Source organism: Apium graveolens, chromosome 3, assembly GCF_009905375.1.
Source record: "Apium graveolens cultivar Ventura chromosome 3, ASM990537v1, whole genome shotgun sequence".
NCBI classification, from domain to species: Eukaryota; Viridiplantae; Streptophyta; class Magnoliopsida; order Apiales; family Apiaceae; genus Apium; species Apium graveolens.
In genome coordinates, this window is record NC_133649.1 from 281,621,888 (window position 1) to 281,639,766 (window position 17,879).

Here is a 17,879-nt window from a genome sequence, read left to right on the forward strand (position 1 = left end):
AAAAAGTTTGCCAAGCTAATGCAGTCAAGATATCAGATGAGTATGATGGGGGAACTTAGCTATTTTCTGGGCCTTCAAGTCAAGCAGAATGAGGAAGGCACTTTTATTTGTCAAACCAAGTACACCAGAAATTTGTTGAAGAAATTTGGAATGCAAGATTGTTCAAGTGCATCCACTCCAATGGCCACTGCAACAAAACTGGATAAGGATACCGGTAAATCAGTAGATATTACTGACTACAGAGGTATGATTGGCTCTCTACTCTATCTAACTGCTAGTAGACCTGATATCATGTATGCTACCTGTCTTTGTGCAAGATTTCAAGCAGATCCAAGAGAACCTCACTTAACAGCTGTAAAACGAATCTTTAAGTATCTTAAAGGAACAGCTGCTCTGGGATTATGGTATCGTCGAGAATCAGATTTTAAACTAATAGGTTACTCAGATGCAGATTTTGCAGGTTGCAAAATTGACAGGAAAAGCACAAGTGGAAGCTGCCAATTTCTTGGAGGCAGATTGGTTTCTTGGTACAGCAAGAAACAAAAGTCAATTTCCACATCAACTGCAGAAGCAGAGTATATTGCTGCAGGAAGCTGTTGTGCACAAATTCTTTGGATGAAGAATCAGTTACTGGATTATGGGTTAACATATTTCAAAATCCCTATTTACTGTGATAATCAAAGTGTTATTGCTATGACAGGTAATCCAGTTCAACACTCAATAACAAAGCACATCAGCATCAGGTACCACTTCATCAGGGAACATGTGGATGAAGGTACAGTGGAATTGCATTTTGTTCCCACAGATCAATAACTAGCAGATATCTTCACAAAACCACTGTGTGAAGCTACTTTTACAAGATTGGTAAATGAACTTGGAATGGTTTCAGGTTCTTTCTCTAAATCTGCTTAGTCTTGTTCTGTGTTATCAGACTTTATGCTTAGTATTTACAGAATTAATCTCATTGTGTATTCTGTGCTTAATTGATAAATGTCTTTAAGTACTGACTATTGTCTGATATATGTTTCTAAACTCTGATAAGTGATATGTCTGTTCAAGTACCTATTCAATCCTATGAGGATAACTGTGCTAGATACTGACCTAGTAGTCTTCAATAAACAAATGAATCCATGTAAGAAGTAATTATTTCAGTGGAAACCCTATGACACTAGCAAATTCTGATAATTGAGCTTAGTTACGTTTACTTTGTATATCTTATTACTAAGTCACAAATTAGAATAATGCTACTCATCTGTTAAGTTCTGATACTAGTAAAACTGCTGAATGTACTAAGTGCTGATAAACCTCACTTCTCAAAAGAAAAAAAAAAAGAAAAAGATCAAAGAATAAAATCAGGTACTCCTTTGAGATCTAGAGTAAAAATGTGGAAGGGACGACCCAAGTGCATTGCTGGTATTAAGTAGATATGCATTAGAAAAGCAAAATATTTTCTTGGTGACTTTTCACACTCTATGATTACTGGAGAAATACTCTGATAATAACATAAATTCTGATACACAGTCGTGACTCACTTACACTGAGAAGCCACTGTAAAATAGAATTTCAAAAGATGCATAAAATTAGCACAAAACAGTTGAGGTGGACTCAAGCATGAACTCATTCATCAGTAGGTTTCAGGACAATGACAGCTCTTTAGCAAAATTTTAGTTATGCCTTATTTCTAAGATGTACTGAAGTGAATCAGACTTTACTCTTTGTCTGTTATTTAGCTTAATGCACACACTCATCACTCCATCTGAATGATGAAAATTTCTGTGGTGGTCTATGTTATTTTAGATAAACAGTCATTGTGTCATTATTGCACAAATTCTGAGGACAAGTTCTAGTTACACGTTCTGATGATTAAGTTCTGAAGTCTATAACTCAGAACTTGTATGAGGATTTACTACGATGGGCATTCCTTTTTCGAGTTAAGAAATTATGTTCTGATGACTGTTAAGTTCTGGTATAGGTCTAAGTTCTGATTTCTCAGTCTAATCCTTTACTTGGCTTATCTGTGAATAAAATTTTATAACAGTCTCAGTTCGAACTAGAATATGTGGAAGTGGAAGATTAATAGTCACTATGATTAGGATTAATGGTATTCGTACTTGAACAGTCCACTGTTTCTTGTTTCTTGTGCGGTTTAAACCATGATTCCTCTTTCCAATGAATGTTATTCTTTTTCAAAGTCTAGGGAGACGAGGTAGAATTAATTCTACCTGTCAGCATTCAATTTCTTTGCGTCTCCTGGCATTCTCTTGCCTATATAAGCAGCCACTTCACATCAGTCTTTCCATCAAATTCTTCTCACACACTTATCTTCATACTTCTTCTTTCAAAAACACAATGGTCAGATACAACATGTTTTTGAACTACCAAAACTTCAATATGGAGTTAAGTTATGCCGAGTGGCAGCAGGAATGGCATGTCACAGCCATTCCTGAGGAGATATGGGACTCTGTCCCACAGGAGGTACTGACACACCTTCTGTTCTTCTATATGGACTACCATCGCCATCTGGAGCGATTGAAGGAGGAAAGGCTGGAAGCTCTCCGCCAGCAAGAGCGAATCATCCGACTCGCCATTCTGTTTGTCGAGAGTAGGAAGAAGAAGATGACTTAATCTCGTCTTCTTCCTATTTTTCTTCATCATCAGCTTTGTCAGGCTTCTTAGCTAGGACTAAGGCTGTTGATGTTAGGATTCGAAGCTTAGGGAAAATCTTGTATAAGTATTGATGTAATTTCCATTTCATAAATGTATTGTCTTGATATATTAATGAAAGTTGTTTTTACTTCAAGATTTTGTCTCTGAGTTATTTTATCTTGTGTTGATAAATCCTGATTGATATTCTGATGACCATATAAATTTTGTTTTATATTAAGTTCTGATTCATTTTCAGCACTTACTTATCTAATTTATCTTGGTCATTTTCATGTGATGTATTGTCAGAATATCAATGATGCAGTGAAAAATGATTCAATCAGTGCTAACGGTTTAAATTTTGAATTAAAACTGTTTCTCTTGATAAATGGAACGGTTTTTCCTTGAAACTAGGCAACTGGGTAAGTAATGATTCCTGTTTTCTCGAGCCCAGTAACTGTCCGTTATTACTGCATGTCTGACAGGTGTTCAACGGTAACATTTTTGTTCAGAGTATAAGTACAACAGAGAGAAGATTTCTTTAATCTTTTATTTTCTTTATATTTTATCTCTCTCCTTACTTTTACTCTCTTTCTCTTTCTTTCGCACATTGGTTTTTCATACAGATATTATCACAAACACCTAACAGGCATACTTGAATCTCAATTTTTTTTTTCACATGGCACCAAAGGATTTAATCATTGATGGAGCTAAGTTTGTCCCCAACAACTATGCTGTAGTTCTTGATCACACTGAAGCTCCATCTGAATTGCACTTTGTGCAAGATCTTCTTGCACATAGTGAGGTTGGGTATACATTAACACAGCCTGAATTCTTTTCAAGCCAACAAGTTCTGAGGTTTTGGAGGACTGGACTTTTTGATGATGGTGGTCAACGTGGAACTCCCAGTATTATCTTCTAAGTGGGTGATTCATCCTTTGTAGTCACTCTTGGTACAGTACGCGGGGCTTTACATCTTCCAGAAGATTGTACTTTCTCAATTCCAGAGGACTCAGCCCTTCGGGAGTTAATGGCTGAATTGGGATATGAAAAGAGTCTGACGAAACTTGGACAGTTGAAACGGGCTAATATCAGAAGAGAATGGAGTTTCTTCTTTGATTGCATCACCAAAGCTTTTGGGAACAAATGTTCAAATTTTAATGCCATCCCAATTCTGAGTCAGCACATAGGGTATGCTATTATTCATCAAACTCATTTTGATTTTGCAACTGGAATAATTGGTTTTATTGGGGATAGGATGACAGAGGATCGAGATATTGTTTATTTTGCTAGATTCTGTCAACTTATTTACACTTACTGTACTGATGAACCTCAGTTAGTCACCACTCAAACCCCACCTTTTAAGGTTACAAACCGATACTTTAATGACCTGGTAAATGCTGATACTAAGAAAAAAGTGGTTAGACCATTACAGATTCCTAAGTCTGTAAAACAGATTCTGGTAAATGCTGATCCTGATACTTATAGATTTGTTTACTCTGATGTCCAACCAACTCCAAACACCCAAAATCCATCAACCTCAGTACCTACCTCTCATTCTACTCAACCTACCCTCAGAACATATCTCAAATCCTATCTCTCCACTTCACAGACTGCTCAACCTTCCTCTTCAGCACCTACTGTGAAGCATTCATCTTCCAAGCCAAAGAGGACAAAGAATGTTCCTCAAACATCTCAAAAGAGAAGGAGAATTATATTGAGAGATGAATCTGATTATGAGGAACAGGTTTTTTCTAGAGAACCTGTTGTTTCTGAAGCTGAGAAAGAGGTTTCTCAGAAGGATTCTGAAATTGCGGGTTCTAGGCTTCTCAAGAGGCTTAGACGAATGATAGTTCCTGAAACTCCCAAGGAATCCAAATCAACGAGGAAGTACAAGAAACAGAGGGCACAAAGGCCAGTTTCAGATGATGAAGAGGAAGCATCTAAGGAAGGGGATCAGGAATCTCTGATCTCACAAGACAAGGAATTTGTTCCAGTCACTTCTTCTCCATCAACTCCATCTCAGGAAGCTGTAACTGACAAGGCTAACTCACCATCTGTGTCTCTTGTTGATCCAGGCACAAGTGCTGATATTGATGTTCAACACTTGGTTGTGTCTGAAGTATTTCTCTTAGAAGCTCCAACAGCAAATAATCCTTCCACAACACCTGTTACTGATGTTGTTCAAACTCCAGAGTTATCAACAACACCTTCTCTGCATCAAGATGCTGATGATCAGACTTTAGGTGAGCATCAGGATATGGCTGTTGATCAGAACTTAGTATCAGATCAGCAATTAGAGGATGCTGAAGCCTCCATTGCTACTCATACTGTTGTCTTATCAGAAGATACTGATTCTTTAAGTTCTGATGCTGCAAATGCTGGAGATACTGGTGATGCTGCTCCAACTGTAGATGCTGATGAAGCAGGTCCTTCAGGACATACTTCTCCACAGACTCTTCCTAAGTCTGAACTGGTAAAGGAGTTTGTTATCGGGAATGCACCAGTACCTTGGAGTGAAACTCCTGCAGGTCAGGAGTTGACTAAGGAATGGAACTCAGTTTCATGTGTTCCAACTGCAATACATCTTGTTGAGCACTTGACTAAAGCTGATGAAATATTAAATTCTGATGATTTAAAAACCCAGCTTAGAGTCACTGCATTGAGTATTAAACATCTACAAGGTCTTCATTCAACTACTCATGCAGAGCTACACAAGATTCAGGAGAACTTTATCAAACAAGAACAAGTTTGGAAAATTGATAAAAAAAAGTTCTTTCAACCTACCATTGACAGGATTGCTTATATTGAGCAAACTCAAGAGAAACAACAAGCTCAGATTGATGACATTCTGACAAATCAAGCTTCTCAGCAATCGCAACTTACTGAAATCCAATCCTCAGTGGAATTACTTATCTCTCTTTTACTACCTGCTGATGCCAAAAAGGGGGAGAAGGTAATTAAGTCCAAATGCAACACTAACAAGACACTGCAAGGAAAGGATGATGGAACTGATGATCAAGGATACTCTGGAATGGGTAGCGGTCATAGTCAAGGTAAAAGGTTTACATCAAGACAAGCTAGTCACAGGACAAGTTCTGATACTGGGAAAAGAATAAGTTTTGCTGCTGGTAAAAAGATAAGTTCTGATGAACTTCTAGATCTTGATGAGGAAATGTCAAGACAGTTATTTCTTCAAGAAAATCAAGGAATGGACTTGGAAAGTTTAAAGGAAGAAGAAGCCAGACTTAAATCAGAGAAAGTCACATCTAAATCTGAAGCTTCTGGTAAAAAGTCACTTCCAAAACTCAAAGGCATTGTGATCAAAGAAAGGACACATACTGAAGCAACGTTGGCTAGATCACAACCACAGATAGATCCAAGATCCAAGGGTAAAGAAAAGGTTGGTGAACCTATCAAGGTTTATGTACCTCCTGAGGAAGAAGAAATTACTAATGAAAAAGATGATCTTGCTCTGACTTCAAGAAAAGTTCTTAAAATAACCTCTGATATGGCTCAAGTTGTTCAGAGTCAAGAAATTATAAGTTCTGATATTCAGAAGAAGCAAGTAACCTCTGACAGAGCTCAAGTTAACTTGATATCAGAAAATAGATCAAAGACACTCCTACCAGGATTCACTAAAGCAAAACAGACTCAATCTTTGAAGACTACTGCAAGTGGTTTTGAAGCAAGAGTAGTTACTGGAAAGGAAGCTAGAGATAAAACTGGATTGGGAAGTGCTGATGAAAGAAGAGTACACAACAATACCAATGATCCAACTTCCTTGAGTGAACCAGGTATTGGAGCAACTCTTGAGAGATTGAATCAACTGGAATCTGTACAGATGGTTTACCATACCTACTTGAAAGAATACATCATGTTGTATTTCATGACAGATGGTAAGGTTTATCATATAAGACAAAATGCCATTCCATTGAAGTATTTTGAAGAATTGGAGCATGTACTTTTCTTACTTCAAGTGGATGACAGAATAACAGAGACTGCTGCAAACTACTTAAAAGAACAGATTCAAAGACAGAAAAGGCTTTATTCTGTTAAGTCTGACAGCATATATGTTCCAAAGTACAGAGATCACAATGGTGATATTGTTGATATGAAGCCTAATACTGCACAGATCAGAACATATCTTGGTATTAAGGGACTTGAATTCAATCTAGAGTCTGACAAAGCTTATGTCATAAGACTAGATCAGGAGTTGAGAAAAGCAAAGATCAATGATCTCAGAGCTGCAATCTTTCAAACTTGTGAAGATACTGCAGAGCTTAAAAATGTCAAAAGGAGAATGATTGATGAACTCAGATATGCTGAGAAATGTTTGTTGAAGAACTATCTCAGAACAACTCCTGACATCAGAGAGATCAGAAAATGATGAAACCAAGTCGAAGATCTACAACTGCTTAAATTCTGATAATTATACAGACTGAAGTTGTTATCAGAAGTTGAAATTGGTAAAAGCTTTAAGGACTGTAAGTTGTAGTTATCTAGTCTAATTCTCATGCATTTGTACTTAATGTTTTTGACATCATCAAATATCTGTTAAACTTGTATATTATGTTAATTTACAAGTTGGGGGAGATTGTTAGATATATTTGATAATGTCATGGCTAATATGTTTTATGTTTAGCTTTCAGATCTTATTTGAACAGGATAAATCAGTACTTAAATGTTGATCAGTACTTATACTGGAAGTCAGGACTTAAGGATATCAGTACATATGTTATCAGGAGATAATCATCAGAAGATAGATATCAGAACTTAAGTGCTGAAGGACGATCAGATTAGGACAGTAGCTGATTAAAGGAAAGAAGATCAAGATAAACATAAGAAGAGATATGCATGAAGAAGGAATTCTGTAAAGAATGGAATACTTGGAAGAAAAGATATCTGATTGATATATTTTAGGAAGCAGAATTATATTCCATATCAATTAGTGATTATCTTGTAACTGTGTAGTATATAAACACAGATATAGGGTTTACACTATAAGTGTTATCATTATTAGAGAAGATTATTCATTGTAACCCTAGCAGCTCTCGTGATATTTGTTCATCACTGAGAGGTAACAGTTCCATACTGTAACAGAGTTTATTGTTTCAATAAAATTTGTTTTCTGTTACTTAAGTTCTTAAAGTTCGATTTGAGTGTACTATACACTGTATTCACCCCCTCTACAGTGTGTGTGTGTGACCTAACAATGTGAAATTAAATTGTATAAAAGTAATACAAACACCCTACCATGTTTAGGAATTTCAGTAATGTCAGAAGATTGGCTTATATTTATGTGTTCATTTTCATCCGCATAACCTGATGAACCTGGTACGTCCAAAAAACAAACAATTATTTGCAATATGACACCCAATAAACTCAGCACAGAATACTTATTTGGCAGAACATAAACAAATATTGCAAGGCACACATACCGCTCATTAAATGTTCTACATAATGAGAACTATATTTCGTAAACAGACTTCGTTTTGAAAGAGAAGATAGTTGCTTTATTGTATGTTTCAATCGTCGCTTGTTATCTTGTGTTAAGATTTAAATCAACAAATAAACATGTTGTACAGAGATATAATCTATGATTAACATGAACATGATATGTACAATCTAAGATGAACTTGCACTGTATAATAGAAATATCATAATACTCATATTACCAGGTTCCAATGAAGGTGGAGACAGTGGCAAGGCCGTAGGCGGTCGTTTGGAAGCTGTAATTCATGAAAGAAAGGAATGAGAACACGTAATGTATATAGCCGATGAAGGAGGACGAATTGCTAACCTGAATGATTTCCCGGTGTCCGATATTTGGGTTCTTCATCCATTGGTTCTTTCATTATTAATCTTCAGGTTACAGAATGATCTATATGAAAATCATCGAGTCAAACAAAGTAAAGAAGAACTTTGTAGTCCTTTGGCAGCCATCAATGGTGAATGAAACCAAGAAGGTGAGAAGAGAGTTGCAAAAATCATGTGCTTGAATTGTGGATCAGTTTTGAAAATTGAATTTTTTTTTATAATTTGTTAGGTATAGATTTAATTTTTACCCATTAATTTGATTATTACCCATGGATAATCCATAACCCGATCCGTTAACCCATTTTAGATGCTTCATTTACATATATGCCCTTATTTTTAAAAAAGTTAAGTAGAAGATTTTAAATTTTTTGGGTAGAAAGGTAATTTCATGAAATTCTTCACTAGCAGGAATTAAGAATAGTAGATTTCCAAATATCCTAACGCCGTGTTCCCGGGGTTTTTTCGGTAAAGAAAAGAAAAGAATGTAATTAAAATGATATTTTTGACCCTCTTAATATTTTTGACCCCACTTAAATTTTGTTTTTGACCCCGCGTAATAATATAACTTGTAAAGAGGTACCTAAATTTATTTTTTAAATTCAACAAAAGAGGTTAAATATATGGGATAAGAGATAAACAGTTAATTATAGTCTTATTAAATATAAATCGGAAAAATTGTATTTAAAGTTATTGTTAATGAAGTAATTGTGCAAGGTATTGGTAATGAAACAATAATGTAAGGTATTGTTAAAATTGACTACTGATGGCATCAGATTTATAGTCTCTCTAAGACCTTAGTCGTAAGAATCTTAAATAGAAACATGACTCTTCAAAACTCCATTTCTCTCTGATTCCATAAAACATGTCACGTAACAAAGGGCCTACGTCCACCGTAGGCACAGTACACTTTCGGAGTCCATAAGTCAAAATATCCGCAAACCCCAAACGATAAAAGATTATTGCCAAAAGCTCAATTTCCGTAGGTCGTTGGCCCCCCAACTCAATCTTATCCACTAAACTTTACACATGTCATTCACCAAATTACCAAGTCATGCCTTTCCCACCTCTCTACCTTCCACGTGTACCTTCCACGTGTCGAAGTAGCCTATGATAGTCACCCCCTACTAAACTAGAGGACGGATAGTCATAGAGGATAAAAGGAAGAAACCAAAAGGAAAAGAAAGACACACACAACAAAACAACTAAAAAAGATACACTCCCTACGGACCACAAATAAAAACCTTGAATACGTTATCAACTACTTTTTGCATTTTTCTAATTAAAATTTCATTTGCCGTTCAATTTTTTTTCTTCCCTCTGAATCGGTTTTCTGGCTACGCCCCCGATTACAATATATATTTCTCCCCCATCATTCCACTTTTAAAAAGAAAATTGAATCGAAATTGATATATATTTAAGCTTCCTTATATTTTTTCTTTTTATAAAAAATTTTGATACACGTCAGAGAACATTGATAAAAATAAATATAGGTATGAATTTTTCTTCTTTTCTTTAAAATTAAACTCGGAACCACGGTGTTAGAAAAATGAACATAAACTTAAGATCATCGATTATAATATGGCTATTTATCTTTCTTAATTAGCTAGAAATGTAACTTAATTGTAATCCATCAGAGGTTGGGAATAGGATGTAATCTAGCGGAGCTGAGCCGATTTGAACATTTTCAGACTCGGCTTGAACTCGATTGAAATAGTTCGGACTCGAGTTCGAGTTCAAGTTCGACCGAGCCATTAATTTGAATTTCGAAACTTGTTTCATAAAAAATTCGGTAGACTCGAATTTGACTCAAAAATCTGAATTAATTTCAGTAAATACTAACAAAAACTCGAATTATGATCGGTGACTCGAGTTCGGCTCGAGCTCGATTCGACAATAAATAAATAATATATAAAAATACTAAATGATTATGTAAAAATATATTTATTCTAAAATAATTAAAAATAAGAGAGACTCGAGGATTGTAAACCTTACGAGCTGAGTAATTTGTAACTCGAGCTCAGATCGATTTTTTCCAAGCCAAATTTATTTTTTTTAAACGAACTCAAATAGCTTCTGAACAATTTTGCTCGTTTACACCACTGGTTCGAAAGTCTCCGGTGTTACTAATGCGCTTGTGTTGCGGGTATGTTTACGCGAAAACTTTTGCTTTTGTATCAATGCAACTATGCAAGCCCTTTGTAATAAACATAGGTGATTATTTTAAAAAATAAAGAAATATTGTAGCGGATTTTAAGCTTCATTTGTTTTTTATTGAGCAGAAACGAATAGAGTTAAGCCGATTCTATCCAAATTCAACTGAGCTTAATCTTTTTTATACGAGTGGAGTTGAGTTTAAAAATTGAACCGAAGGTGATATTTAAGCTCAGCTTGTTTATAAACGAGCCTGCACCATACACGAGTTTACTCTTGAGCAATCAATTTGAGCAGAACTCGAGCCGATTTCGAATATAATCAAATTATCCCATAATAGTTCCCATATATTTTTTAATTGAGCAACTTTAAAATATAGATTATGATTATGCATCCTGAGTTAGAGTCTGTCACTTAAATGCGGTTTACCCAGTGCGCACTCGAAGGATAGCAGAAGCGGGTTAACTACGATAAAAAAATTGTATCAAGATCAATACTAGTATTGTTTTACAGTTATATACGCAATCTCACACGCTACCTTTATTTCTCAATCTATATCATTTATTTTTCAAGACCATTTTAGGAATAAATCCGTTTTTAATCGTTACTTTAGAAACCGTAAATTACTTTTTAATTATCGATGTCCAAATTTTATTATATTTTGTGTTTTACTTAAATTTGGTTTATCTAAATTAAAATTAATTTAATGATATTTATGAAAATTTGAATAATTGGAGAAAAATATATCAAGTTAATAATGTTTGATAGTTTTCTTATGAAAAATAAACCAAATTTCTATAATAATTAAATTATTAATAAATGATAATAAACATACTCGTAAAAATATTTAAATGATTTTTAATAATTTATTATCTATAATATAATATATATTTTATTCTAGCCGAGTCAAGGCGAGCCGAGTTACTGAGTCAAGGCGAGCCGAGTTACTGAGTTAAAGTCGAGCCTGAGTGAATTCCAAACTAAACGAGATGAGTCTGAGCTCAACAGATAAAAACTCGGATCAACTCGTTTATTCACCCGAATTCATTCTCATATTTAACATATGTTCGTTAAGTAAATATACCGACTCGAGTTCATTTAAAATAGTTGATTCCAACTTTTTTCACGGTCATATTCATTTACGGCTAGTTTTTGGCGAGCGACACTAACTTTTTTTAATAATTAATCTGCTGATATGTAAACAGTTTTATGCCATCAACTCAAGGTAGCTTAGTTTGAGGTCAGCCTAGTTAAGAAACCTGAGATTAAGATAAAATATAATACAAATTAAGACAAAATCAATATAACCTAATGTACATATATGAAGTCAACCTAGAGGCCATTTTTAGGATTGATCCGAGTAATAAGATGTTTTACGTAGTCTTAAAAATTTTTGCCTAACAATAAAATCAGGGTTTTAGTATTTAGTAAAAAAAAGATCAACTCCAATACTTATATTTTCTAATTGTAAAACTTGCTAACATAATATTGTCTCAAATAATCAGAAGTTAGAATTCTTTATTTTGAAAATAAGCCCCCAGTTTTATGATCATATATCTCTCCTTTCAGCAGCCAAGTGAATGAAAGAATATTTATCTTCGGAATTTGGTAATTAACTGCAGTTACACTCTCAATGTGTTTTCCAGGGACTTTCTCTAAATTTATTTGATTTGAAATTACTCTTCAATTTATTTATTTTTTAAAAAATTGCTCCTAAATGATAGTTGCCCCATATCATGAATTGTGTTGTTTGTCCTCCGGGCCGTCCCGGCCATTTTTCTCTGCTATTTGTGCAGTATCTCATGTGTTTTAGTATCTATGAGAGCATTTTAACGTATAAAATAATTAATCTCGTTATATTTTTAGTTTTTTTATGGATACAGGATTCTTCCTTGTAAATTACAAAAAAGATCCTAGTAAGATTAGTACTTGTCAGTCTCCTAACCGGTAGCAGAAATTAGAAATGATGTTCCACCAATTTATTTGCACCTTTTTTTTGTAAATATATTTATATGTAGTCTTCAGTTGAGATGCAACACAATTTCACCTCAAAAATTAATAAAGATGAATTGCGTTTATATTTTAGTGAATTCTAAATTTTGGATTCAATTTTTCTGGTAGGTCTAGTAAAAATATAAATAATACTTTTTATTGGTTTATCAAATTCTTATTATGGCTCATGATCCAGATTATATAACTTAAATGCGGTTTATCTCGCGTGGTTTGCAAACTATTACGTGAACCCGTGTGGTTTACCCAGTACACACCCGAAAGGTAGCAGCTTCGAATTCCCTACCATAAAAAAAATAGAAGAATGTGATCTTAATAATTACTCCGTCCCAGTATACAAATGGTTTGAGCACGGAGGACAAGAAACATAATAAAATAATGTTATTTTTGTTAAGATAGTAGGATAAAAGAAAAAAAAATGTAATTTAGTTAGAAAAAATATAAAGTTGGTTAAAGTGGTGTGACCATTCAATATTTAATGGATAAAGTAAGTTTAGTGGGAGGAAATAGTGGTGTAGTTGAATTTTATATTATAAATTTTTTACTATTTTTGGTAAGTTTAAAATGTATAGAATTGAATGATACATCCAAAAAATGAAGGTGAATAGAATGAATGGGAGAGAGGGAGAAACAATTAAATTCATTTTCAAAGACAGATTTATTTATTTTTATTTTTATTTTGTCAAGAAAAGACATAGTTATTGAACAAAACTTTTACCATACGTTGAAACTTGAAGGTTGATTGATTGATGTTACTGTATCATTCACTCTGGTCAGGACTGAATGACTACAATCCAAGAAAATAACTTTTGTCTTTCGGCCCAATTTCAATATTTTGGCCCCAACTTCGTATTTCCCCCCATGTTCAGCCCCTTGCTCAAAGTAAATACTTCCTAGGAAGAATTACAATCGGATCAACGGAAACCCCAGAAATCATTTCTAATTTTCTGTTCAAATTTCATTACTGTTTGATTTTCTGATACAAATGTTTAGGAGGCTTGATCGTATAATTAAAATTATATTTTTTAAAAAATTTATTTTGATGAATAAAAATTTTGAAATAATATTTTATTCAAAAAAAATAAAATATAATAATTCTTATGTGGTCAACCCTCGTACCGTAAACACGTCATCTATTAACAAACAAAAAAATACATCTATCTCTTCTATATATAATAGCCCAACAAGGGTATTTAACAAACAAAGAGAGTACATCCATCTCTTCTATATATAATAGTCCAACAAGAGTATAAGCCCAACAAGGATATAATTTCATTAGATTAAAAAATCTCATTGAAAAGATTAAATTACCCATTCTTTTAATATTTATATAAAAGATGTTATTTGTGAGAATCGAACTCAAGTTATTTTATTCAACTATACAACCTCTTACCACTACACCATATTCTCACATATGTTTTTTATCATACACGTAATATGTAAGTGTGCTAAATGAATATTTTATTTAACTTTAAAGATACTTACTTGACTTACGCAAAAAAAAAGATAGTTAGTTAAATATTTGTGCAGTTAATTTTAAAGAATTGAAATCAGATATAAAATTAGGCATAGTACATAAATGGATTATTATCTTATTTATTAATCATTTTTTAGTTTGAAAATATATCTCATATATTTTTAACATATTTTTTATTATAAAAAGTAATTAAAATGTACATATATAATTTTTTTTTAAAATATTGAAAATAGAATCGCTTATATATAAATATTTTATATTGGTATTACATATTTAGATAAGCTCGAATTATAATGAGTCAACGTATTTTAGAACTTGGCCCATTGTTCAAAAAATACTCGAAATTTGACTACATGACCCGGCCGAAAAAATCTTCACATTCTACGTTTAGTAAATTTAAATTATAAGTTCGGCGAGAATATCTTACCAATAATGTGAAATTTTTTAATATCTAATGTTAATATAAATTAATGTGTTTGAGATCTTTATAGGCTCAAGTCAATTGATTATTTATATTAAAATTATCAACTTCACTGGTAACGTATTATTATTATTGGGATTTGCCCCGATTTTAAGAATATTTGAAATGTAAAATGAGATCTGACGAGATTTGTTAAAACAACAATGATATACTAAATCGATTTATTTTTCATTTTTCACTTTAAAAAATCAGCTTTTAAAAATGAATTCTTTTAGATCAGCAATATTCATTGATCAAGATAATATTGTATAAATATTTTGAATTATTTTAATATTTTAAATTATTCAAATAAAAGTTATATCTATACAATATTGTAGCATTTGATTCAATGCATTTTATATTATTTAAGGAAAAAACATATATTGTTCAGTAATTTGAAGGAATTAACCAGTTCAACTGATATTTATAAAACTTTATCGAAATGAAAATTTTAAATTTTAGGAGAATATTATAAAATGTTATCAAATTATTATATAAAGAAATATTAGAGTCGTAATGAAAGAAACTTAAAAACAGTTTAAATAACGATATAATTACAATTTTTCTTTCGAATTCTTGAAAAAAAATCATGAATATCAATAATAAGTCTTAAAAATATATAATTCATTTTTATGTTACAACCATGATTGATACCCGGTTGCTTAAAAATAGATATGGATTGTTTGTCAGTGATAATGTGAATATCATATATAAATAATAGCAATTTATTTATTACATAATTTTAATTTTTGAATAATTATAAATGCATGTTAGTTAAGTAATCAATTATCTCACTAAATGTTAATAATGATTATACATGTACATAAATCAGATATTTAGCATATAAATAATTGAAACCATCATAATTTACTAAGAGATATAACTTACAATAATTTACATGCTAACACACAGAAATACATATAACTTAATCTTACTTTTTTAACAGTAGTGTAAATAAAAAACTAACATTTTCCCATACATACATGATACATACATTCGTTGAATTTCAAAAACTAATATTTTTCATTAAAACAACTTTAGTATTAACAATAATGTAAATTTTACATTATTGTATATTATGATTGCAAAGCATTATGATTTCACTTATGCATTTTTTATCTTTTTAAATTGAGTATGTCAATTGTAAGTTAGTAGTGAACTCAGTAAGAATATAACGCGGTATATATAGTTTATTTAAATAAAATTCAAGATTTTGGTCAATTTTGTATTCAACATGTATGTTAATTTTTAGCTTTTATTTGTAAACATACTAACGGCATTCTACAGATTAAATTTAATCGTTTCGTTTTTTACTACCCTGTTTATATTCATTCATTAAATATAAAATAACGGGTAAGAAAAATATAATAAAATAATAGTTGATGAGATATTCGCTCCTAAAAGTGAGGAAACATTCGAAACTTTTAATGTTATAAAGGGGGACATGAAGCTTATTGGAGAGAAATTTTATCTTCATTTATTCAAAATTTGACTCAAGAGCCTATATAAGGATATTGTTGGAATTGCTCTAAAAACATTATAATTGTGTGGTGTATAAAAAATTTCTAGAAAATGACCATTGCCTCGCGCAGGTTATTATGCTAGTTATCTTTATAATACTGCAACATCAGGTTTTTGGGGAAACATTTTATTCAAAATTACTATTTTGCCCATGTATTTTAATAAATATAAAAAATAGTTATTGTTGATAGGAATCGAACCTATGCCAACTATTTACAAATTAAACACATCAATCACTTAAGCTAGAGACATTTGTGGTTAAACTTTTATAACATTAAGTATTGACTTATAACTTATACATCAAGTTTTTGGGGAAACATTTTATTTGAAATTACTGTTTTGCCCATGTATTTTAATAAATATCAAAAATAGTTGTTGTTCATAGGAATTTAACCTATGTCAACTATTTACAAATTAAACACATCAACCACTTGAGCTAGAGATACTTGTGGTTAAACTTTTATAACATTAAGTATTGACTTAAAACTTATTTATTTACACGAGGTGTCTTACCTTACATTAAATTTTATATTTATTTTAATATTTATATAAAATCTGTTATCTTTATAATCTGCAGTATCAAGTTTTTGGGGAAATATTTTATTCGAAATTACTGTTTTGTCCATGTATTTTAATAAATATTAAAAGTAGTTGTTACTGATAAAAATCGAACCTATGCGAACTATTTGCAAATTAAATACATCAACCACCTGAGTTAGATACACTTTTGGTTAAAATTTATAACATTAAGTATTGAGTTAGAACTTACTTATTTACACGAGGTGTCTTGCCTTATATTAAATTTTATATATTTTTTAATATTTATATAATACATAATGATTTGAGAGTTAATTGAATAACTCAGTTCAATATGCTAACTTTACACTTATAATAAACATATTACTTCAACCAATTGAGCTAGAAGCTCATTTGGTTAAATTTTGATAAAATCGAGTATTGAGTTACATACTTCTTTATCCTGGTTAAGAGTTGAATGGTCAGAATTCAAACAAGGAGAAATAAAATGTTGAGGACTTACTCACTGAATCCTATTTATCCTGGTGCAATGAGAAAAGTGAACAAGTAAGCACATGATCACTAATTTTGAATATATTCTATCTAGGTAATTAGCTTAGATACTTTTATGTCCTAGGTACATGTCTTTTATAGGAGGCTGCATGGTGCAATGGTCAGGAGACTCTACATATTTGGCCACTGTGACTGAAGGTGGTCATGAAATGGTTGTAGACATGGATCAACACATTTGTGCATGTAGAAAATATCAGCTCACTGGTCCCCCATGTTATCATGCTTGTGGTTGCATTAAATGGAGGAATTTGGACATATCTCAGCACATACACAAGACATACACTAAAGCAATGTTCTTATCCTGCTACACACACACAATTAAACCAATCAACTCTGAGCAATATTGGGAGAAATCTGGGATGAGTGCTATATTACCTCCTATAGTTAAAATTGCACCTGGTAGACCTAAAAAGAAAAAAAACACTAAAAATGATCCTAGACCAGATCCTGGTGCTACCAAATTTGCGAGGAGAAATACCACAGTTAACTGCACCCATTGTGGTGAAGCAAAGCACAATGCAAGAAGCTGTCCAACAAAGGTACATATTTTAATAATTTTGATGTATTTGAGGTTGCTATTTTATTGTTATTTTTCTATTTTGTATGGAATTAAATCTTAACTTTTGTTAAACATTTTATGGATTTAAGAGTAGTATGGATTTAATGAATTATTTGCTTATCAAAATTGGTGGGAGTTTTGTGCCATAA

At 32.2% G+C, this 17,879-nt stretch overlaps 1 protein-coding gene across 1 annotated transcript; it reads left to right on the top strand.

Moving 5' to 3' along the window:
* The first annotated feature begins 17,239 nt into the window (after positions 1–17,239).
* On the top strand, positions 17,240–17,879 carry LOC141715086 (uncharacterized). Its single transcript, XM_074518570.1, has 2 exons — positions 17,240–17,710; positions 17,820–17,879. The coding sequence occupies exons 1-2, from the start codon at positions 17,240–17,242 to the stop codon at positions 17,877–17,879; spliced, it is 531 nt and encodes a 176-aa protein (XP_074374671.1).